Below are 23,751 nucleotides of genomic sequence, written 5' to 3'. Positions count from 1 at the left end.
TGAGAGCAGACACAAGTGCTGGTGCCAAAAAAGGGCCTTTGGGGCCAGCTTCAAGTTGACAAGTTCAAATTACAGTGATTAAAACAAAAAAAACAAAAAAAAAAAAACACCACTAAATTTCCAGATCTTCATTTCTCTTAGTGCTCCCATTGACCAGCTCCAGGCTGGAAGAGAGGATCTCTTTTAGGTAATAACTTTGGGTTCTTTGCATTTGTTTTACATTTAATGGTTTTAGGAGCCACATTTTCTGCCTCCTCAAAGATACTGGTAGTCTCCAGTAGGACAGCAGGGAATGGGCACCTGCTTACAAGTGGGATCTTTAAACTTGACCTTCAGGCCTAAGTGCCTTAGCCCAAGATGCTTCTTCCAATATTTAAACGTCAGTTCAAGCCTGTGTCGGTACCTTCTTTAAGGGTCATGAGTCAACACACACTACTCTCAATCCTAAAATAAATGCGAAACTAGGTCTGATCTCACCTTTAATTCCACAAAAATAGAAACAGCTTCTGATGTTCCCCTGGGAGACAGCACCTCTGACCTATTCTGTGCTGGCTTTTAAGCTCTGGTGCATCCCACTAGGCCCTGGTGGGCCAGGCACTTGTAGAACAGTGACAACTGTAGTGGTAGGATGCCTGCAACTGGGGGAGCACTTGGCCCTTCCTGAAGGATCAAGCCGAAGCATCAAGCATCTGAAACGTTTGAGGCAGTATGGATGAGAGGCGATCGTGATGGAGAAGATAGAGCAGAACTGCATGAGTTTCTTTGCTGTGGGAGGTTCTCACGTGCAGACCCACTGCAGGAAAACGCAAGCACTGCGGGGGGAGGGGAGGGTCAACATGACCTTTTTGAGTAAAGCCCTGCCAGAAAACCAAGTGGAGGTGGTCAGCACCTGAGTACACGGACAACAGAAAAAAAATCCCTGTGTTGCTACAGCTCCACAGCATGCTCGTGCATCTCTGGCAGCCTGGGATAGAGGTGTGGGGGGAGTGAGAGGGCAAAAGGGATGACCCCAGGTTTGAACTGCTTTCGGAGGAAATAAGTAAGGCAGAAGCCAGCAGGAAAAAAATCAGAGGAGACAGGGCTGTGGCATACACAGCTTTGACCAGCAGAGAGGAGAATAAGAAGCAACTGCTCATAGCTTCTTCAACATGAAAATGAAGGGACATTGAAATAAAGATCTGCACTTAGAGCAGGGGAACTTTGGGGATTTATGGGTGCAAAAAGAAACAATGAAAATAAAAGGTGAGGGAAAAAAAAAAGAAACCCACCACCATGGAGGTCTAACAAAGATGCCAGTTAGCTGCAACTCCCCAGCCAGTGGGAAAACATTTGGAGGGAAGAGTCATTAGCTTCCCTGGGCAGATGCTGTCAGCCCTGCTGGCAAAGGATGCCGAGCTACACAGCCTGTGGTCTGAGCGGTTACAGGAGAAGATGAACCAGCTTTCATGAGGCACTCCTAATCCTTCTGCCAGCAGGGTAGTCCCAGTACTGGGCCCAGGCTGCTGAGGCTAGGCAGGGATGGCTTGATCAGCAAATGCAGATGTTTTCTCCCTGCTCTAACAAGTTTCAGGTCCCAGAAGACAGGGCTAGGAGGGCCCCAAAAGCCTTTCTCCTACTCCCTCTGTTGCGGCCTGGACCAGCTCTGCTTTCGTTGGTGCTGTTATGTCTTACCTGTTCTCCAGTCCCAGTCTCCACAACCCTCACCAGCAATGCACCCAGTGCTTCATTACTTTTTTTTTTTTTTGTAAAAAAAAAAAAAAAAAAAAAAAAGTCTCCCTAAATTTAGCTTCAAGTCAGACATCTGAATTCTAGCACTTCTTTTATGCACACAAGGTACCTACCTTGAAGAGAGGAATGGGACACAATGCAAGAGAAACAGCAATACATAAGTCGCTACAGAACTTCTCCCCAGGTTTCCCTTCTCTAGTAGAATTAACTATACTTCATTAAATCCCCACCCATCCACCCCAAAAGCTTGTTTTCCAGCCCTCTTGTCCCTCCTCTCACGCCCTTCCAGCCTCTTCAGCTGTTCCGTGTCGTTCTGTGCGTGGGGCACAAACACTACACTACTGAAATAGCTGTCAGCCCCAAACAACGCAGGCAAGTAGCAACACGCACTCTGCAGGCAGTCACCTCACTCGCTGTCCTGGGGAGCGGCATCACTTCCAACACAGCTTGATGCTGAGCTTCACCCCGCCACAGCCCCTCTCTGCAGAAGGGGGACTGAAATCACCAGGCCAGAGCCAGCACCAAAGGCTTCAGAAGGGATCAGGCACCTCCAGCACCACCACTCTCAGGAGCCAAGTCAGGCCCTCAAGCCTGAGCTGCAACAGGGGCAAACTGCTTAGAAGCCAATTCTGTTAACAAGTGTGCAAAGTAGTATATTTTATTCCTTAAAGACATGCTTTTAGCCAACACAGGTATTGAGGCTTCCAGCCTGCGGCAGCTGGAAATCGGAAACATCACAGATTTGTAGGGTATGGGATTCTCTGTTGAAGTCATGTCCGTGTCCAGCCCGAATGGCTCTACTACATCTGCTACAGCCACAGGGCAAGAGGGGACTGGGGAGCTCCTGTCTCTGTCTCCAGCTAGGGAACACCAGATGGATTGCAGACCCGTCAGTCCCCCACTCTCCCTGAAGGGAGCCGAGCTCCAGCACTTCAGGCTGTAATTTTTCTAACTCTCAAATCACTAGGCAGGCCGATTTCAAAAGAAGAAAGCCTCTGTAGTTTCACTTAAAATTAGAAAATCATACAAAAATGTTCCACACCAACATCTGCCAAGAACAGAGGTCACGGTAGTACAGCAGCCTCCCCATTCCCAAGTTGGGCAGAGGGATCACCCCCAACACACTCCCCTCCCCAAGCTGGTCGTTTGGTGGACAAAGTCACAAGTCTGGAAAAGCACAGTGGACTTCCATGTCCAAAACCAGGACAGGGCAGAATATCCCCATCATCTTGTCCTGTGCTTCTCCGCAGTTCTCCCCAACCCAGGCCTGCAACAGAGGGAGGGAGATTAATTTGATAACGAACGTATCGCCACTCTGCAGCAGTGCAGACCAGGGCCTGCTTTTCCTTGTGCATGCTGCTCCCCTGGCTGAAACCACACATTTAGAAGGGGACAGGAATCCCCACCTCCTCTCGAAGCAGTCCCTGGCCTCCTCTGAAGGTGCCAAGGCTGATGGAGGGAAAGGAGTAAACTGTTTGTCTGAACTCTGTACTCATTTAGGAGGGGAAACTCATCTTGGAAATCAAGAACCACACTTCTTCCTGCGGGAATTATTTGCACCAGGCATAGACCTGGTCCAGGTCTCTTCTCTCAGCTCTTGCTCCTAAATGCTGCCAAGGGGGCTCCAGGTGGACACTTCAGATACTCTTCCCCGCATCTTTAGCTTGCGGCTGCATTGAGGAGCACACTTAAGCCTTAAGTCAGAGAGCCCAATAGCAGCAGCAACTACAGAGCTCTGTGCAGGCCAAACGATGAGAAATTTTTTTTTGTTTTGTGGCAAAGGGAGAAGAAACATACTCGAGTAAGAGAGAGGTAAACCAGTCCAAACACTAACCAGAGGCCTGGTCTCCTGTTGGCTTGCTACAATGCCAGGATTCTCTCCAGAGCAGCTTGTCTTGCCCATGACGCAGCATCGAGGCTTTGCTATGTCCCACTGCGTGGCGGTGGCTGCACATAGCTTTGCACCCAGGCTCTGGGCAAGTGCTGACCGCTCCCCAGAAGGACATAGCATTTCATTGCAGGAAGTTGTCCAGTTTGACTTGGCTGCTGCTGGAGGAAGGTGCTGAAGGAGCAGCAGATGCTGGCCTGGAGACATTCTTCCTCTTGCTTCTCACTGCTATCGGACGAATTTCTGTTAGGTTTGTCTGAAGGTAAAACTGTCAGGGAAAGTAAGACCAAGGCCCAGGGAAAACAGAGAAGCAATCTGGGGCCTAGCAATATGCTCCCACTGAGAGAAAGAGCAGCTCCCAGAAGGACAAACAGGGCCTGGGCTTTGCTCCCTACCCACAGTAGCAGAGCTTTGTATTTCAAGATTTACCCTGGGTGTCAGAGCAAGCACACAATGCTGGGAAAGTCACAGCAGCCAGACCTGTGGCATCCCATGGGACTAACTGGGCACATTTAGCCCAGAAGCCTGGTTCAAGCATCCTACAGCGAGCGGAAGACCTCCAGGCTGCCGCAGTGACGATGGGGCTATAGGAGCCTACGGCTTCCCAAGGTGGTCATGGCTTATGGTTGATCACATGCTTTGTTTTAGCCTCCTGGCTCTCTACAAAGGGCAAAACCACCTCAAAACAGCACCAGGACCTAGAACAGTGCCAGAGCAGTAGAAGTTCAGTGCGTACACCTCTGACAGCAAGCCAGTCCCCAGGAACTGCTGGGGAAGCCAGGATGAGGGGCAACCTACAGGGACACAGCTCCTATCCTGGGGAGAGGGAGTCCGGGCTGGCTCCCCTCCTCCGGGTGACTTCAGCCGCTCCTCACCTGCTGCATGGTTGCTCAGCAGGAGAGGCACAGCAGAGCAGCACTATTCGGCAGGAATGAAGCCACAGGCTGTGCTGCCCGCCAGGCACGCAGCCACGGAGAGGCTGCACTAAGCTGCTGCTCCACAGACCCCGCCAAGGGCATAGGTGGCCCCAGCAAAACATACTGATTTCTAGTTGATGCGCTCCTCTGAACAAATGTTCACCGATAGCACTCTCGTTGGGTTCAAGAGCAGGCTCAAACACATCAAATACTGTCACACTCACTCCCAGAGTGAATGCAGCAGAACCGCAGCAAAAATTCAACAGCTCTTCAAGGGTCCCAACTCCAGTTTGGAAAGCCCAGCCCCATTCAACAAACAGCTGGGAGGAAACGACAGCAGTAGAGCAGAGATCTCCCCAGAGATGCTATTACTGTGCAGGCTGTATGGAAGGATACAGGCTGTATGAACTTCGTCCTGCCTCCCAAGCCGTCGTATCCCACCCTCACCTAGAAGAGGGAAATAAAAGCGTTGGGAGCAGCACGGCAGAGCCTTGGCCATCTCTCGCTGTGTTGGTTAATGGGAAGCTGGGGAGCCTAACAGACCACAGGTCTGGGAAGGGGTTACAAAAAAAACCCCACATACTCAAAGGTATGAGTAGAGTTTGGGTATCTTGGGCACCTTCTGAAGCAAGCTGAGCCTTCCAGGCAGCAGCAAAGCTTAGGATTTTGTGCCTGGGACTGAGGCATACAAGGAAAATACCCAAAGCTCCAGGGATGCTGAGGAATAGGATACAGAGGGCCATTTAATCTGCTGCCAGGTAGGGAATGAGCATCTGTCATCCCTGGAGCTCTGCAAGAGTGGGAAGCAGCCAGGTCACGCCCCAAGATTTTATCTTCCGCATGCTGTATTTGGCAAGATAAAAGCCTCATTCACTTCTTCCATTAGGGTCACTTCAGGACAGGGGTGTGCAGTGCCAGCCCTTGACAAGCTCACCAACTAGACAGTCATACTCACAGTGCCCACGTGCTTGGGGGGACCCAGCAAGCTACCCGAGGATGGCTTCTTCGAGAGAACAGAGTTCCTGATGAATGCTGGCAGGAGTCCTTTAAGAGCCTCATCCTCCAAGTCATCTGCCAAGTTCTGTCCCACAAAATAAAGAGGAAAGCCTCATGACCAGCATGATCTGGTGACTTTATTTCATGTACAGGCAGCATTAATGATGCAGATAGCTACTTAGGGTAACAGTTAACTCCCACACCACAGTTCAAGAAAGAGAATTGAGGCTTCAAACCTCCCACTGGGGCTCACTGCTAGGAAGAGCAGCGCCTGGGAGGACGTCTGTGCGCCCAGCAAGCCTGAGAGACCAGCCCCCTTGGGAGACCCCATGACCCATGAGCTCAGACCCGTGTCGTACATTTGCCAAGCACATCTGAGACTGCATAATCTGCAAGAAGCACACTGGTCCCCATCCTCCTTCTGACCATTTCCAGAAGGCCTCTCTGACACAGCAATAAAATGTTTCCAGGAGACAATCAAGCAAAGCACTTTGGAGCATGTACTGTGGTTCTACAGATGGGCCAATCTATGGTCGCAGCACCTTCTATGTGGGCAAGTCGGTCTGTTTCTCAAGCCTATTAACAGCAGAATTGAAGAGGTGATACAGAAAACAAAATTAGACCTTTTACCTCCACCGTTTCCTTCAGAACTTTCTTCGACAGATTTACCACAGGAGGCCTGTAAGAGACCCAGGGAGCAAATCAGCAGAGATTTATTGTCCAAGCAGAGCTGCCAAGGACAGACAAAGCCAAGTAAATAACGATGAAACTTGCAGCGCGGTATCAGGCAGCTGGAGAGCTGTCCGATCTCACACAGCAGCTTCTGAGGAACAGAGGCTTTGATCTCATTTAGAAACAGAAAGGGAAGAGAGAACTCACAGCTTTTTATCCAGCTTCTGTCTTTTTGCAGGGCTGGAAAGAGATCTGCAAGGCTGATGCTCAGGGGTATCCACATCAAAAGTGGCATCTAGATTGATCTCATCGCTGTGGGCTGGGCGATGGAGCTTTGGGTGCCGCAGTTCTACAGGAGTGGGGCTGCGAAAACATACAAAGCACCAGTTGTCAGGAGGCCACTGGCTGCCACCCGGCCGCAGAGGAAGACAGAGGAACAAGCTACACTAAGTTACAAGTGGGCAGCGGGAGTGAGATCAGATCCCATCCTGCTATACAGGTCCCCAGAAGTACAATCCAAACCCAAGAGCTTATAGTCAATGCCCCAAACTAGCGTTCACTGCTGAACAGCATGTGCAGCAACAGCACCAGGGACCCTGCTGCTCCGTATGCACAATCCAGTTTGCTGAATGGAGGTGATAGTGCAGGCTCCCAGAAAGGAAAGGCCTGATAAAATGCAGAGGATGGTGTTTTTCAGGCCACGCTTCCATCAGGCCGGGTTTCTCTGCCTCCAGGGCACGTTCACTGGAAGGCCAAGTCTGAGGCACGAGTGTGAGGCAACCAGAACAGCAGCTGATTCCTGGCAGCACGTGGCAGCAAGAACAGAGTGCGTCAAACTTAGCCCTTTCTTCCGTCCCCTCCTGACCCAAACCCTCCAAAATGCCCGCTTCTTCCAGGTAAACCAAACACCACCTTGTCAGCAACAGGAGAAACAGAGTACCAGCAGCAAGATGGCTATGCTGCCGTGACGCCTGCCAGACTAGCGCATCTCTACCTTCCCAGTCACTACCTAGTTAAACTGCCAACTCTTACTTTGGACCTGTCTGTACCTGAGTGTGCGCTTCACTAACCTTTCAAAGACTAGTCTGCTCAGGGTCTCTCTGGTTACAGATGGCACTTTCAAAGTATCCTGCAGGATTTCTATCTTCTTCTTCAAACTCTGGAGGGAGGAGGGAAAGCAGAGAGTAAGAAAAGATTTTGTAGCAGATGCTTTTGTGTCTTCCGTAGCGCAGCATCAGGCAGAGCTCAGAGGTGGGTCAGATAAAAGGAGATGGGGGAAGGTGGGCTAGGTAAGTTGAGCAAACGACAGTGTGGCTCCTGGCTTGCAGCTGCAGGCCATGGCCAGCTGCCAGTTACTGCAGACTGAGGAATGATGTTCTCACCAAGATCTCCTTATCTGCATTCTTCAGATCCTTCTGGGTGCTTTTTAGCTCCTCCTTTGTCTTTTCCAACTCTGAGACCGTTTTCTGCAGCTGCAGAATAAGCACCCCCCCAGGAGCAGAGGGCTGGTTACAACACATAGGTAAGGGAAACCACTGATCCCCAAGAACGGTACACTCTGCAGCACACACTTCCCCTCTTTCAGGGCTCAGTTTTCCTGTGGCACAATCCCTGACCAATCTATCCCCAAGCAGTCTGTGGCCAGCCATTTCCTCAAGCTGCCTGCAGAGGGATCTCCAGGGCTGCTTGCCTAACACAAGCCTTCGTAAATGCTTGGGAAATACTATATGCCTAATGGCGAGCTGGGTGGCTGCATCCTGAACTCCAGCAGGACTTTGGACGTGTCAGGGCAAAGAAACTACAAACCACGGGCTGGACCACGGTTGTGCACAGACAAGCCCGATCCAGCAGGGAAGCACAACACAAGTCACAGGTTTGAGCTGGACTGGTACCACATCAGGGACTTCAAGCGAGGTCAGGAGACTGCGCCAGCCCACAAGGTGATGGTACAGTCAGTTCTCTGTCAGCCAGACAGTCAGTTCCTGTTGGCCCCAAGCTACTGACTGCAATTTGGCAACGGTACAACCAGAAACAGGCCAGTTCCTGCAGCAGCACCTCATTTATAGGGTTAACTCGCTTGGGGAGCTGCAGGGCAATCTGAAGATCTCCTCCTTCCTTCTCCATTGCTTTTGGGGGCACTGCAGCAGCTATGGCTGGGTAACAAAAACAAGGCAAATCCACCCAGAGTCCCACTTCATGAGCTTGGACTTAGGCATGCCCCAGGGGATATCAGAGCTACCTGTGCTTCAGAAAGAAGAGTGCTGTGTTCAAGTCCAAGCTCCCTGCCGAACTCAGGCTGGCTCTGCACGTGCTGCCCTGCCAGGGTCCCCAGAGACTCTGCTCGTGACAACAGCCCAGGAGCTGCTCACTCACTAAGTATCACAGTCTGACCCAGGAACCCTAGTGTGACACCTCCACTTGAGTAGTGCTCAGTGACAGAAGGGTCCCTTACTCGCTGCAGTGTTTGGTAACAGCTATGGACTGGGATCTTCAGACCAGTGCCACCTCGTGACTCTCACTCTCTCCTTTTACCTTGCTACTGACAGAAAACACTTCCTTCTTCAGCTTCTCCGTCATCTCACTAGATATCTTCCGAGCCTCCTTCAAGTTTTCATATTCCCTGAAGAGATACGAGTGTCATACTCTATTTGCAAGAGGATTGGGTTAGTATTTCTCAGAGACAACCCAAGACCCTTGTTTTGAAGCTCTGCAACTGCAAAGCCACTGGATAAAACCCAGAACACACAAAGCTCTTCAAGGAAGAGAGCTGAGTGAATCACTGACCAGTAGTGTGTCAAATATATCACTACACTGGGGGAAAAAAATTAATTTTCAAAGAATATCACCCCCAAGACGTGAAAGCGACATGAACAGAGCTCAACAGCAAAATGGAAGTCAAATCCAAAGATGTCTTCCGTTGGCAACGGAAGACGAGAAGGACAGACAGAGTAGCCTCCACACTGACAGCAAATAGAGGACTTAGCTTTAAGTGACTTTTCAGAGACTTCATACTATCGGCCATGCACGCTCATTCCCCTATTACACCACAGGGACACTCGCCTCATTACAGCTTTGTATCAAAGCTGCAATTATTCAGCTGCCATCAGAACCGTTCCAAAGAAGCTGTGGTTTTACCCAGCAGGACCAGACAGATTTCCAGGTAGAGGATGGCAGCATGGCAGATTCAGCTTCCAGTGATCAGAGGGCTCACAGAGCACTTCAGGCCACAGCTGCACAGCGTGATGCAGCACAGGGCACAACTCCGAGCCCCTCATCCACTCATTTTTCCCCCCAGGCACGGGCAGAAGAGAACTGAGGGAATAATAATCACCTCCTAGGTGCACTGACAAGTCTGGAGACCGTTCCCATGGTGACATATGTGTCACTACAGTGACGATGGGAACAGTTCAGTGTAGCAAGCTCCAGTCTAGGTCCCCAGGACTTGTCAGTCAAAGCCCAGTGAAGGCCCAAACAGGCAGAAAGAACCTCACAGAGCACACGGGCCTGTCAGTACTCAAAGGGAGTTCTCTCCATGCACATTCTGCAGAGGGAATTCTCTCTGTGCACATTCAGGATGGCACAAGCTAGCTTTGCCAAGCCTGTAGCACCTACTTTTTCAGTGAGACACAGTAGATTGCAAGCTGTTCCACTGCCGCCTGCCCAACTCCCATCTCTCGGATCATCTCCTCCACTTCGGGGCGCTGGCTCTGAAGCAACAGTTCAATCCTGCAAAAGATACCCCCCCACACACACACACTCATGAGTCACAAACAGACTGGGAAAGGGACTGGAGTCTTGATTCCTCCCATGAGCTTGCGCAGCCAAAACTCCTGCTGCAAGCAGGCTGAATGAGGTAGGGGAGAGGATGCAACCGCCCCACAACAAGCGGAGCTTTTCGCTAGGGAAGAGCAAAGCTAGATGGACTGAACAGGAATGAGGCAGCCATACACGCACACTGTGCTTGGGACCTACATCCCTGTAGCTGACTGTGTACCTGGCTGGGATTCAAGCTCTGCCTCAGTGTCCTCTCTGGTAACACACATTGCACAGGGCTGTGCTCGGAGTACTAGAGATTGAGCCAGCCTGCAAGCAGTACTACGTCTCACTGCTCTTTAGGGAGAATAGCTATCTGGAAAGGAAGCAATGGCTAAAGCACGGACAGGCAGGACCAGCAGGGGCAGACCTGCTAATGCAGCAGTTTCCAGTCTCACCGCATAAAAAGACCCAGCAATCTCAGCACATGGAGCTGGATGATGCAGCAGACACAGCAGGACCTCTCGCTCCCTCTCCGAGGGAGGGAGAGGCATGCAGCCCAGCCTGCAAAAACCCAGGGAAAGCCTGGGATCTCACCGCTCCATGGTTCTCAGTTTGTTTCGCAGACGGCGGGCCTCCTCCTTTGAACTTCTGTTATCCTCCTGCTGCTGTTCCAGGAATTTCATCTGTTTCTGCAGAGAAGCAAGCGCACACAGACCATTAGAAAGGCTCCAGGGATTGTTAAGAGAAACATCCTGGCTTATGCGCACTGCGGGCAGCTGGGAGCATACATTGGCTCTCAATGCTATCACCACCTCAGCAGCCCAGGATTAGAGAATTGAGCTCCCTCCCTGCTGCACCCCTAGCTCTGCTCCTTGCAAGCACAGCAGGGTCTCAGTGCTAATCACAAGCTGAGTCTAGCACTGAAACTGTGTTGGATCCTCCTTTCTGCTGGGAGCATTTCTGGGGTTGTGCCTTACTCTGCCCTCAGTGAGGATTTGTTTTCCAAAAGCAAGGTAGTCCAAGGCAAGTAAGTCTTGCTACCGCATTCTCCTCCTTCTATGGCTCAGTCTTTTGCTTTAGCCTCCTAGTTCTCCTAGTCATTAACTGCCGACAGCATATATAGAAATGCTGCACTGGTCTCTTCCAGGAGATCTCAGCCAAAGAGGACACCCACCTGGGTGCTCTCCGCACCCTCCTCTGGAGAAGCTCCAGATCTATTACAGGCATCGCTTTTCTAGGCTCTCTGGTAACAGGCAGCATCAAGAGTGAACCTCAGCTGAACCGAAAAAACATAAATCTGCAATCTGGCAGAGAGCATGAGAAACCTGGCCTGAATTAGCACCCTTCTAACATAGCTGTGTTGTCTAGGGGTGTGCGTACCCAGCCACCTAGCACACAAGCTTCAAAAGGTTCTGGGCCTGGTTTTAACACAATGCTGACTCCAGACAAGACTGGCCAAAGACTAAAGCCTCTCAAGGTCTGATATTAAGCTCCCTTTCATATAGAAGGTAAAGGATTTTACCTGCTTCCTGCAAGAGAAACCAGAGGGGTGTGAAACTACTGGGACTTTGCAGAGGGACAGCGTTCCTGGCTCAAACGTTACTCTTGCTTCAGCAGAGCCTACCTTTGCCTGTTCCTAGCCAGAGCTCTCCACATGTCAGACCCGCAAGCAGTGTTTTGTGCCAGGCTGGCATGGGGCTAGGGACACCACTCTACCTGAAACGCAGCAGCTATCTTGCACACCAGAGGTTCAGCAGCAACAGCAGTGCTAGCAAAAAACAGGAATGGCTTGCAGCTTGTGAACATGCTTCTGTGCCGCCCAGCTTTTAGTAAAAGAACTTGAGCATACACAGAGGGTTTTGTAACAGGCAAGGCAACCACAGTGCCTCCTTCTAGGAGGCCAGGCAGGAAAGCTGAGCAGAGTGTCCTTGAACTGAGCAGCAAGCACCAGCTTCTACTTTCACAGTTGTTTTTACAGGAGTAGGAAGCACTAGTAAACACAGAGTATCCTGCCACTAGTACACCTGGAACGCCAAAAGCATCTCATGCATGACCCAGACTCAGACTGCCTTTACAGCCAAGCAGCTTGAATACAATCCCATGGTCAGGCGAAAAAAAGCTGGTGCTATTCCATGGCAAGACCTGTGCAACATTTCTCTCACTGTATGTCCCCTTCTGCCCCGAGACAGCATCACATTGCTAACGTCAGGCAGACCTACTGGACTGGTTCCTCTCAAGAGCAGCCCAGTCATTTTGGACGAGACGGCACAGATCCATATGATCTATCCTCAAGCTCTTCTGTTGGCCATGGGGCCTTGCAGGTCAAGGAAGAGATCCCTCTTCTAAAGGGAAGAGATCTTGGAAAATACAGTTCACCTCTACTCTCCTTTTCAGTCCACAGCCCGCAATCCCACCTGGCCAAAGTCTGCTTGTGACAGCCAGCCTCATCTTCATCACACAGTGAAGGGGGCCCAGCCCCCTGCCAAGGCAAAGTCGCATCCCAACAAAGTGGATCTTGCACTTACCCATCCTTCCCTCAGCACTCTTGCTGTTTATGCACCATACGTGACTACACACAGAGTCGCTGCACACTGAAACACTACAGGAATATTTGATCCCTGGACATCACACATTACCAACCTAACCAAGGGAAAGCCCTGGCAACAGAATAGAGACAGGGGAGTCAGCTGGATCAAATCCCACTCAGCTGAAGCTTCCCCTCCATATATTTCCATTTGATTTCCCCTCCAATCAAACCATGAAGCTAATTTTCCTTGAATCCCGCTCGGCCTAAACCCATTTCAGAAGAACATTCTACCGCAGGGAGCCAGCGTTTCTGCAATGGAGCACTGGGGCTGATTCCCACACTCGGTTCACGCTGGTACCTTTATGAACAGCACCGACGCTTCACTAGCGAGGCTCAGCCAGCCAGCTTCCCCCTGGTTGGGTTGGCATCTCTCCCCCACCGCTGCCTTGAGCGCACAGCCACTCGTGAACAAGCCACGCGCCTGGTTTTTATGCCTCTGAATCACCTCGGACATGAAGAACACTCCCTACCTTCAGGGACCAGTGACACCACTTGCTTTGGATTAACAAAACTAAAATGAAAACCCAACTGCAGCTCCGCTGCCTTCCTGGCATTCAGAGATCAAGGTGACTGAAGTCTCAGGGCACCAGACCCAAGCTCCCACCAGCACTGAGTCATCTGGTGTCTGCATCAGCAGGGCCTGTGGAGAACCTTAACAGAACTAACATTAACTGAGCAATGGATAGAGTCAGAGTCCTCCTGGGGATGGGAGAGGTACCTTCAGAGAGGAACACAGCATCTCCGTCTCTCCCAGCACCTTCTGGAGCGATTCTATTGTGGCGTTGCGCACATCCAGAGTGTCCCTCAGCCCATCCACAACAGCTTGGCATTCCCGCTTCTCTTTCTCTGTGGAGGGGGAAAAAATAAAAAATAAAGGAGTCACGGCCCAGCAACCCAAAAACCCAAACTTCAGCAGCCCAGCGAACAAGAGCACTATGACAAACACGCACCGCTCGTCACAGCAGGCTCCAGGTTGCTAGGGGTTGGCCATTCCTGTAGAAAGCCATTTCCCTAAGTGCTGTCAGCAACAGGGTCTGAGCTGTTTCTCTCAATGCCAGCAGGCTTCAAGATTTTCTCCAGCAAAGATAGCAAGTTCCCTTTAATAGCTTTGCTGTGCCAGCCCTGCTAGCATTAAGCTGGTGCATCTTAACCCTCGCATGCTCTCAAAGCCTGCAGAGGGAGAGCTGTTTTTCTTCCTCACGTTAAACTGAGCCCTCGCAGCTACAGAGCTGAGCCTGTTCTCTCCGCACGGAGCCTTACACGGCGGTAAGCGCTTCGGCAGGCCGCCGGAGCAGCTGTGTACGGTGACGCTGTGCCTACACGCACAGCGACCACGCTGCTGCATCGTTACGCTGCTGCCGCTTCCCTCCCCACCGCGCACGTGGCGGAAGGCACGAGGCAGTAACGCAGATCTCCGCTGCGTGCCGGCAACTCCAAAGGACACACGACAGCTAAAGCAGATTCATGAGAGTTCCCACTTTTTGCAGGCCACAAAGCTCAAGTCCTGTTGTTCCAGTTACCCCTTTCTCCCCCAAACACAGGGAATCCGGGAACAAGGCACGTGCATTGGACCACCAAAGAGAAGGGTGGGAAAACAATGCCAGATTCAGTTTGTTTGGCGAGATGGGAAGAACAGCTGACAAAGCAACAACCGGTATCAGGAGGTGATAGTCCCAAACAGAGTACACCCAGCATCACTGGCGAGCTGAAATCCATCGTGCAATGGCAGAATGCAGCAATCTCTCGCTCTAAGAGTGCTGAGAGCAGAGGAAAGTCTTCAGCTTAGCACCTTCTGCCTTCGCTAGAAATCCTCTATGGCTTCAGTCTCTAACAATACTGGACAGCAGCTCAGCACCTCTCCAGAAGCTATTTCTCCTTGCAAGCAATCCAGTTTCAAACCATGCACCATGTCCCAGAGAAGCCTAAACAGCAGTGCAGCTTCACTGCTGCATGAGACAGAACAGCCAGGTAGGACTGGAGAAGAAAAGGAGGAACATATACTAGCAAATGCACACAAGTGGCTGGAGAAAGTGGAAACAAAGGTTTCTTTGTAAAGGTCTGAACAGCCCTTCCTCACCTGAGGCAGTACAGCCTGGAGATGCTCCCCTGGGTATACAGGGGCCCAACACCCACCAGAAGAGTTAGGGCTTCCCCCTCCTCCAGTTCTCAACTGCCCAGAGGTGGACAGAAGGAGTCAAATCGCCCCATGCTGCAGGAGGGAGTTTTCAGCTCATTCAAAGCACCTCCCACAGTGCCTGCTAAGTCTGCACGGAGCTCCGTGCATCTAGAGCCAGTTTCAAGCTGATCAGAGACTGGCAATTACACAGCTACTCTACAGAGCAGGAAATATCTTTAAGTGAAGAATTTATACACAAGAACCACCAGAGAGCAGAGTGCCCATAACAAAGGAGGCAGGAGGTGGGAAGGAGCTTCTTGCTTCCACTACCAAAAAAGAGAGAGAGAGAATGGGACAGGGAATGTGAAATCCAACCTCTACTCACCAGGAGCTGAGAAGATGAGCAGGCCTTCAGGCAGTTTTTCTTGGATAAAATCCTAGCAAGAATCCTAGCCACCTTCTCCAGAAGATCTGGCTCTCTACCAAGTCCCTAAACTCAGTCAAGCTGGCAAGAGAACAGCCCTTAGAATAGAGACGTGCAGACTGTCCAATTCTGCTCTTATGCTAAGGACTGAATCCTCAATCCACTGGCTATTCATGTCTGTCTCGTGCTTGCAGGGAAGGCAGAGGAGAGACGACTCTTGGGGCGTGGGTGAGCCCCCAGCATCCTTTAAAGGTTTTTTTTTTCCTTCTGCTAGTGCATGTCTTTGGATTTCTGTCACTCAGACTGACATTTTCCTTTCGCTGCTCATGACTCATGTTCTGATGACAGGCTGCCTACAGACGATGCTTAAAACCCATCGACAAGTCTCTAGGGCTTTTGCTTTTCCTGCCTCCCTCAACCATCCTCTAAAATTCAAGATGAGAAAAATGGAAGTGCACACACTGAACCCCGTCTGCTCTTGGAGCGACGCACGCGGCACTGCAACAGTCAGGCAAGCCCAAAGCCTTCCCACCCCTGCTTGGGCTCCAGATTTACCCCCTCATCCATTAGAAGTAATGAGCAGTTGCCATCTGCAGCTGTGTTTCCCGGTGAGCAGACCACAGGTTCTGCTTTCAGCAAGCCTGCTCCAGCAATAGCTGTGCTGCACTTACACAGCTCGTGATTAGGATGTGCTTGCGGAGAGCACTCCAGTTACTGGACAGCTGGGCCAGGCTCTGAACCCTGGGTCTGCCATGCAGGCTGTCGTACAGCTTTAGGAGGAGAGCTCTTGTCAGAAAAAGCTCTGCAAGAAGCTGCACCAGCAAAGCCGTTCCTGGCTAGCACCGTGCCCTCATATTTCAGAGAGAGGGAGGCTCTGCATACAGGTCTTTCAGGTCTGGACAAAGCACCTAGCACAACAGAGCCCAGACCCCGCTGATCGCGGGCTGTCAATCCCCTGCAAGCAGCTAGCACTCACCTTTTAGGGAAAGCTGAGCCTTTGTCTTGTCCAGTTCATTCTGAAAGGCAACACAGAGAGCCCGATTAGGAAACATCCTGCAGAGAAGCTTTCACTGTCTCTTGAAAGTCACGGCAGCGCACTTGCGCTGACCAGGTGCTAAGAACAGAACGCAGTAACAGCAAACACCAAGCTACAAACAAGCACTATCACAGGAACGCAAAGAGCACCTCCAACTGGCACTCTTCAAGGGGAACCGAGAAGATCCCAGTCTCATCTTAGCCTTGTCAACCTTGCATTTCTCACGCTGTCAGTCATCTTGTTTTAGCTGCATAATTTTGGAAGGCTCTCAAGGAAACACAGGAAATCAGGCAGGAAGAATTTTTATAACGTTTTACCTAAACAAGGCAATAAGGCAGGGACGTTGCCAGACTAACTGGATTGAGGGTTAAGAGCAACTGATTTAGTTGCTGTGGTGCATTTAAATTGGGTGTAGGTGGGGGAAACGAGGGCAGGTTCAAACATCTGAAAAGGTAACAAAGCCCACGATCAAAAGGCACTAACTCGCTTTCCGTCGGACACTAAATCACTGCAATTCTGGATGCTGATACGACCTGACAGCTAGCTTGAACGGCCATAAACAGATCACTGATAAATGAATCCGTACCAAACTGAGGAAGCATAACATATCATGAACACCACATGAGTCTGGGGAAGATCAGATGTTTCTAACGTGTTCATTAAGGATCAGAAAGAGGGAGCAAATACCACGCAGTTTAAATTACAGATACCAAAATTATATGACTTGTGAACACTGGCAAAGAGCCAAAGGAAACATAGAGAAGTCAGGAAGAGGATCAAAAAAATTAAGTCTCTCCATCTCTGGAGAAAAACACACGAAAAATGATGAAAAAAATGCGGAAGATGACTTGAAAAGCTGCGTTACAGAGAGCTGCAGAGGAAAGCACAAAGCAAGTCAGCCAGGAACTGCAGTGGAATAAAACCACAATAAAATGCCAACAAATGCTGAAGCAGAGCGCACAAGTCTGTGCAACCTGGAATGCTACATGCAAATCCAATCTGAGAATAGCAGTACCAGTGACCGCAGATCTGACAGAACCAGAACACTTGCTAGTGACAATTCTGCAGGAAGCAGAATATAGGATCTAAAGCTCCCATACAGCAGAAGGGACTAAATGGAAAGCTTAGCAGAGCTGACTTGGCTTTGCCCCCAGGGGCAACAACAGTTAGAGGGCTGATGGTGGAATTAACTCTGCTGCAGGAAATATTCTGAAGTAGCTTCCTCAGAGTCCTATTGAGGAACGATTAGTGAGCTCACAAGATGTGCAAATTAGCAGGATAGGAAAGAAATCCTGGGCTACTGCAAGCAGCTATGTAACATTACTTCATTCATCAACTTAAGCTGAAATCCCTCATCCTCCACCACTGCTACTAAAGGCTGCTTCCAGTTTCACTGCTCTGATGGATAGAAGCTCTCTGCCAGCCTGAATTACAAGACAATGTTTTTGCAAGATCAGATGAGTATATCCTGAGCACAGACAGCTGTCCTCCCAGGTTCCTACCCTCTCCAGTAAAATTATCAGCAGGAATCCTACCTCCTTTTTGGCAGGCTGCACAAGCCAAAGTCTCCTCATCGCTTTTGCGAGAAAGGCTCTCAGCTCCATAGGTCACAAGTGACTGGAAGCATCAGATTCCAGGTAAGTCTCACTGCGGTGTTAGACCCTGAAACCAACTCCTCTCCTGCTCTTGGAACAGCCACATGGAGATTATTCTGACTGGTGAAGACCGTGTTTAAGAGCAGTACAGGTCAAACGCAGGCTCAGCACCAAGAAACACTCCCCCGGAGAGAGATGTCAAAACAGCACTCAATCTGTGGCCTGCAGCTACTCCGGGGAGCCGAGATACCTTAAATGTTTTCGTTAAAACTGATGCCTGGGAGTGGGAAGCAGAGTAGTGCCAGCACTCCTTTGATCCAAAACATTTCAGAGCAGAAGTGGAACGAAAATTACTATCTGAAAGATAACTTAAATAATTCTGCATCAACAAGATGATGTTTCGGATGAGCACGTAGTTCTTCGAACCACTTGTAATTGCATGCACAACACTGGTGACAAGCAGGCCACCACACCCTCAGCTTTCCGGCATGTCAAAGCACGCTCCCTTCCCCCAGCCCAACCTTTTCAAGACAGGAGGCCAAACATTCATCTGGGGACATCTACAGGCTGCACAGATGCAGCTCCAGTGCTTGCAGAGCTAAGTACCATGCTGTGGCCAAGGCAGTGGAAATCACCACTTCCTTTCCTTGCATTCAAGAATCTGGGTCAGGCCCACTATGTGCTTTCTTGGCTGAACTCTTTCCCAGGCCAGAAGCAGATACCCCATCACTGGGAGAACACTAGTGTAGATGGCATTTCAATCTCACCACAATGGTCATTCATGTTCTTTAGATGCTCCATGTCCTCTAAGAACAAAGCAGCACGCAAGATTGAACTGGTCCCAGACCGGCTTTTGCCCGGCAGTGACCCAAAGCAGGCCATGTGACAGTAAGTACCATTACAAACTAATCTACAAGGAAAATATTTGGGTTTTTTTTCCCATTAAACAGTGACCTCAGTTTCCTAATTAGAAAGGTGCATGCTTAGGGCTAGGTGTTGTTCTGATGACAACAAAACAAACCCTCCAGCAGCTCAAACACACTAGGTAGGGATGACCCTACATCTTACCCACGAGCAAGGGAGCAGTCTGCCAGCACAGCCTGAATAGAGGGCAAGACTGAGGGAACCCATCTTACATCCGGAGGCGTTGGGGGGAGGGGGGAAGGGGGAACGGAAAACTTTCCTAGGGAAATTTCTCCAGTCAACCCATTTCTGAGTCACTCTCCTATTGTGGGAAGAGATCTGAATATGCGCTAAAGGCAACGTTTATCTCCTCTAAGCCGATGCTTTGTGTCTCAGGCATACAGCTTCCACAAGCACCCAGAGAGGCTTTCTCCATTTCCTCTACACACGCGCGCGCTTTGGCCTTCATTTTCTTTGTTAATTGTCTTTGAGGATGACAGTTTGCTACTGACATCACAGTCTGGCTCGCTTTATTTTAAAAACATACGATACACATATAGCAGTTGCCATGACAATGCTAATTATGGTAATTGCTGCACATGCTGATTCTAAACACAAGAGGGTACAAGCATCCCGTTATACCAAGGTCAACTTTTTTTTCTTTTTTTTTTTTTTTTGGAACAGTTAATTCCAGCACACAAGGAGCCATACTCCATCCATATGAACTCATGAGGAGAATATAGAGCAACCACGCTGCATTAATCCCTTTTCATCCCCAGCTCTCCCCAGCAGAGCCTTACACCCAAGGGTGGCACTTGTAGAATGTTACCCAGCACCCCACCTGCAGCCAGGATCCCCACGGGGATCCTGTGTCAGCACAGTCCCCTTTTCTGGCGAGCACAGGTTCAGGCAGTCCATTCAGTAATTCCTCTTGGGAAACCTAGACCTTATTATCATCCTGCCCTGCTTTCTTACTACTATTTGCAAGTTATCTTACCTGCACAGAAGTAAGTACACAGGTGCTTCCTCTGACAATCCCACAGCCAATGGACTGCAGCAGTTCATTGGCTTCTGCCTTTCAGGAAAGCTCTGTAGCCTCATGCCCTCTCTCCCTTCTCTGTCCCCCCTACCCCTACCCCCACCCCCAAACCACAGGTAGGAACTTCAGGACCCAAGGGAACAGAAGCAGTTGGGTACTTATTTGATGCTGCTTCAAGAGACTTCCAGGCAAGGTGAGAACCAGAGGAAAGAGCAATAACGCTGAAGAGGCTCCTTAAGTTTCCACCTGAGATCAAATCAGGGATAACTCTAAACCATCACATGGAGACTTCCTTAGAACAGAGGTCAGACTGGGTGAAGACCAAGAGAGAAAGCAGAGACAGATGGGAGACAGATGTGCTTCACGTCTGAAACGTGAGCACGGCCCAGCGAGCACCAGCTCAGGAAGCAGCTGCTGGCGACGGACTAGCGAGCTAGGCCATGCTCCCAAGCCACTCGCATGACGCGTCACGCAGCAGAATCACCCAGTCAAGGTACCTGTAAGCTCTCTGCATCCAGTGCTGTCTGCTCCTCCAAGGCAACATCAAAGAACAGCTTATTGATGATGTGTCTTTTGCTGACCTAAACACAGGAGACATGAAAGAGGTTTAGGGGCACAGATACAGAAACACGGCTGATACGGAAAACAACTGCAGAGGAAGGAGGTACAGTGTTGCCACAAGGCCACAAAAGGCAAGTCAGCTCACCCAGATATCATTACTGACAATACTCCACTTTGGCTCATCAGCGTGGCAGCACACCCCTGCCCAGCCTTGGGAGCATGACTCCAGCCAAGCTCCTGAACTGCAACAGAAAGACTCAGGCACTTCTGAACCAAGTGCAGTCTGTTCTCTGGCAGCGAAGGCCCAAGCAGCTGACGCTGAGCTAACACGATGCCAAATCCAAAGACAGAAGTACGTGCTGCTTTCTGCAGGCAGAAGGTGCTGTAATTGAATTTGATAGCTCTCCACACCTCCCCCATGCAGTTACAGCTTTGTGTTTTAAGTATTATATACAGTCATGACACCAGCTAATTGCATAGTTACTGCTACATAAGATGTTATTTCGCGATAACTCCATGGTAACCCAGAGATGTAAGAGGCAGTGAAGAACACAGGGAATCAACAAGTCAGGGAAGGAACAAGGGCCAAGACCTTGAGAGGAAGGAAGAAACATGAACGCAGAATAAGCCCAAACCACCACTGGCTGAAAACCTACACCATAGCATAAGCCAACATCTCCTGCAGCCACTACAAGCCGAGACCTATGAGTAACATCGAGGTTGAGAAATGGACTCTAAAGAAGTTTAGTTCCTGGTTAAGCCACTGGACCCCCAAGTCTTAGTTTCCTATCTCAAAAGCAAGGTGCATTCTTCTCTCCCAACCTTTGCTTTCCTTGACTAGGAGCCAAGCGCTCCAAAGCAAGGACTTAGCTACGAGAATTGTGCAGTAGAATAGGCTACTTACCTAATGGTATCAAGAAGAGTAACCCAGAACTGCGAGTCTGAGGTCCTGATTAATTCCTTTCAGCACTTGCTTTCATTATGCTGACAATTTACCCAAATAAAAGCCACAAGATCCCAGAAGTTCTTTACAGAGCAGCTACAATACGGACAACAGCAGGGCAATCTTGGAAGCCACTCCCTCTGGTCAGAAGGGTCATCGATGGGAGTGCAGCCCCTAAGCCTTTGGGGAGATATTTTCAACTGAGGGCCAAAAGCACCAAAGTTCCCTCTGCTTCATGCCATCGAACCTTTCCTCGCATCACCATGATCCTTGCCCACAGCTTTTCAGTGCCATTTGCAGAGCATCGTGTCGCAGACATACAGAGGAATACATAGGTGACAGCTTTACCTGGATTCTGCACTGAGGACAAGTCCGGCTTGGCGCTGTATCGAACCACTGAATGAGACTAAGGAAAGAAAAGAAAACAGATGGTGAATCCTCACAGTCCAGGAGCACTGCTCCCAAGGGCCACCCAGCAGCTCAGCAAGAGACAGAAAGCTGCATCTCCTTTTTGTAAGCTAGAAACAGAAATCTAAGCATTTAGTCCAGAGGTGCAGCTTATAGGAACTACATATTCCAGCATGCACACACCACCTTCATCTTGGAGACGATTTCCAGCTGAATTTAGCACACAAGCGGCTCTCTTTACCAGGGCAGAGTCTTTACACAGCTCAGATCTCCCAGGAAGAACGTCCTTGAACAACAGTAGCTTCACAGGAGCGGATGGGTTGACACACACAGAGCAATACAAGAGCTGCTATATCAGGATATTAGAGATGAGAGGTTCCCAGTTCAGCCAACTCCAAAGGATGCCACCTGGCATCAAACATGCACGTTGCCACCATGCATCAGAGCGAGGGAGACTGCGCCAGTCTCTTCTCAGATAAGATGAATACAAGCCTTTGGGGCTCCCCAGGAGAGCTACTAATGCATTTCACAACCAAGCCTTCACATCACACTCAGAAGGGTTTATTTTTGGAGCAGGATAACAATTGGGATCTGGTAGATTAAGCTTGGCTGCTCGCTGTCCTTCCTCTGTTGATTTGTAGGCAAGGATGAGCCATAGCTGTGCCTTCGGTTAAGAAGTGACCATCACATCTGCAAGCGACGGTCCCTCTCCGAGTTAGTTAACCGGGCAGAAAGGCAAATGCACACTGCCTCATCGTACAGAATTTATTTCCGCAGAGGAACCATTTCCTTCCAACACAAACACACTTGCAAAACAGTTCCAGCAAAAGCATGAAATTGCCTGGGAGGCTTCGCTCGTAATCTAACACTGCTCCTTCCAGAGAGCGCACAGATAAACATACTGTGTAGGAGCAATCTGCTGGCACCGTCCCTTTTGGAGAAGGGAGACCACAGGCAGAGGAGTGACAACACAGCCGAGTCCGAGACTCTGCAGCTTCGTTTACTCTAGTAAATCCCTGCAGCAAAGCTAAAGGGTTGACACTATGGCTTCCAAAGGAGTCGGAGCCTCCGCTTCTATTGGAGACAGAGAGCGCTCTCGAGAACAGAGCTGTGGGAAAAGGAGGTCACAGAAGATACCAGAATCATGGTAAAACTCCGAAGCCTCCTTAAGCGTAGGAAAGCAACTTGGAGAGAAAAGCCTGATTAGAAGAGCAGGATCTTCTCTGAAACATGCAGGAGGGGCTGCTAGGAGGGAAGGCTGTACGCATTACCCGAGCTAGCACACAGGCGGTAGAAATCCAGCTACCACCTTACCCAGGAGGGGCACAACACCCCAGAAGGAACGAGGGAGCTGGCTCCCTTGGGCTTGCAGGGACAGAGCTGCATCGCTGCAAGCGCTCCACTGTGGGCAGCTTCCTCGAGCCGCTAAGGAGCCACCCCTCGGAATGGCTGGGCTGACAGGGAGGGCTGGCTAGGCATCCCGACAAAGGGAGACACCCTTCTCCCATTTCAACAGCCTCAGAAAACACTTTTGTAACAGGGATCTTCAACTTGCCCGTCCACAGCCCTTATCCCCCCCACACAGAGTCCGAGGGCCAGGATTTCATTCCAGACCAACTCATCCAGCCTGAGGGGAAGGGAGAGGCCTGCCTCCTGGCTCCTGAAGCTGACAGCGACGGGGTTGCCCTGCTGGCGAGGATGCAGACGAGCTCCCCGCAGCCCTGGGCGGCGCTGGGGACGGTACCAAGCGCAGGACCGCGCTCCAGCGGAGCCGTCCAGCGGGACGACGGCAGGCCGACGGCGTGGCGCATCCCGCCCCCCCCCCCCCCGTCGCCCCTCCAGCCCTGCCCGCAGCGCTCACCAGGCCTGGTGGAAGGTGTGACCGCAGGGCACGGCTGCCACGTCCCGCTGGTTGTCAAAGAAGTCGGAGCAGATGGTGCAGTGGGCCCGGATGGGCATGGCGGGAGCGGCGCGCGGGGCCGGCGGCACCCCAGGGCGGGGAAGCAGGGAGCGCCGGGGAGCGGGCCGGGCCCGAGCCGCTACCGGAGGAGACAGGAAGGGGGACGAGCACCCAGCAAAGCAGAGGGGCGCCAAGGAGCGGGCTCGGTGCCGGGGGCGGGGGGGGGGGAGGAGCAGCACCCGAGCGAGCCTGTGGGGAGGAAGCCGGGGGGGGAGGGGTCCC

The 23,751-nt window shown here is 50.8% G+C and overlaps 1 protein-coding gene across 1 annotated transcript; it reads right to left on the bottom strand.

Annotated features, from left to right (window-relative positions):
• Positions 1-2,370: 2,370 nt before the first annotated feature.
• On the bottom strand, positions 2,371-23,528 carry TRAIP (TRAF interacting protein). Its single transcript, XM_062585647.1, has 16 exons — positions 23,431-23,528; positions 21,510-21,567; positions 20,155-20,238; positions 16,061-16,100; positions 13,263-13,390; positions 10,552-10,646; positions 9,814-9,927; positions 8,734-8,821; positions 7,584-7,673; positions 7,272-7,360; positions 6,409-6,564; positions 6,160-6,208; positions 5,489-5,614; positions 4,930-4,980; positions 3,768-3,872; positions 2,371-3,463 (listed from the first exon to the last, which is right to left on the bottom strand). The coding sequence occupies exons 1-16, from the start codon at positions 23,526-23,528 to the stop codon at positions 3,332-3,334; spliced, it is 1,503 nt and encodes a 500-aa protein (XP_062441631.1). The 3' UTR covers positions 2,371-3,331.
• Between the last annotated feature and the right edge of the window lie 223 nt (positions 23,529-23,751).

The sequence above is a fragment of the Rhea pennata genome, chromosome 12 (genome assembly GCF_028389875.1).
Source record: "Rhea pennata isolate bPtePen1 chromosome 12, bPtePen1.pri, whole genome shotgun sequence".
In the NCBI taxonomy this organism is placed as follows: Eukaryota; Metazoa; Chordata; class Aves; order Rheiformes; family Rheidae; genus Rhea; species Rhea pennata.
The sequence above is the reverse complement of the archived record's forward strand: the minus strand, read 5'-3'. Positions and strand labels throughout refer to the sequence as shown.

Coding starts and splice junctions, on each gene's coding strand:
- TRAIP (XM_062585647.1), bottom strand. CDS start 23,528: ATGCCCATCCGGGCCCACTGCACCATCTGCTCCGACTTCTTTGACAAC. Junction 7,674..8,733: donor TGTTTTCTGTCAGTAGCAAG/GTAAAAGGAGAG, acceptor CTTATTCTGCAG/CTGCAGAAAACGGTCTCAGA. Junction 3,873..4,929: donor GGACGAAGTTCATACAGCCT/GTATCCTTCCAT, acceptor TTTTACCTTCAG/ACAAACCTAACAGAAATTCG.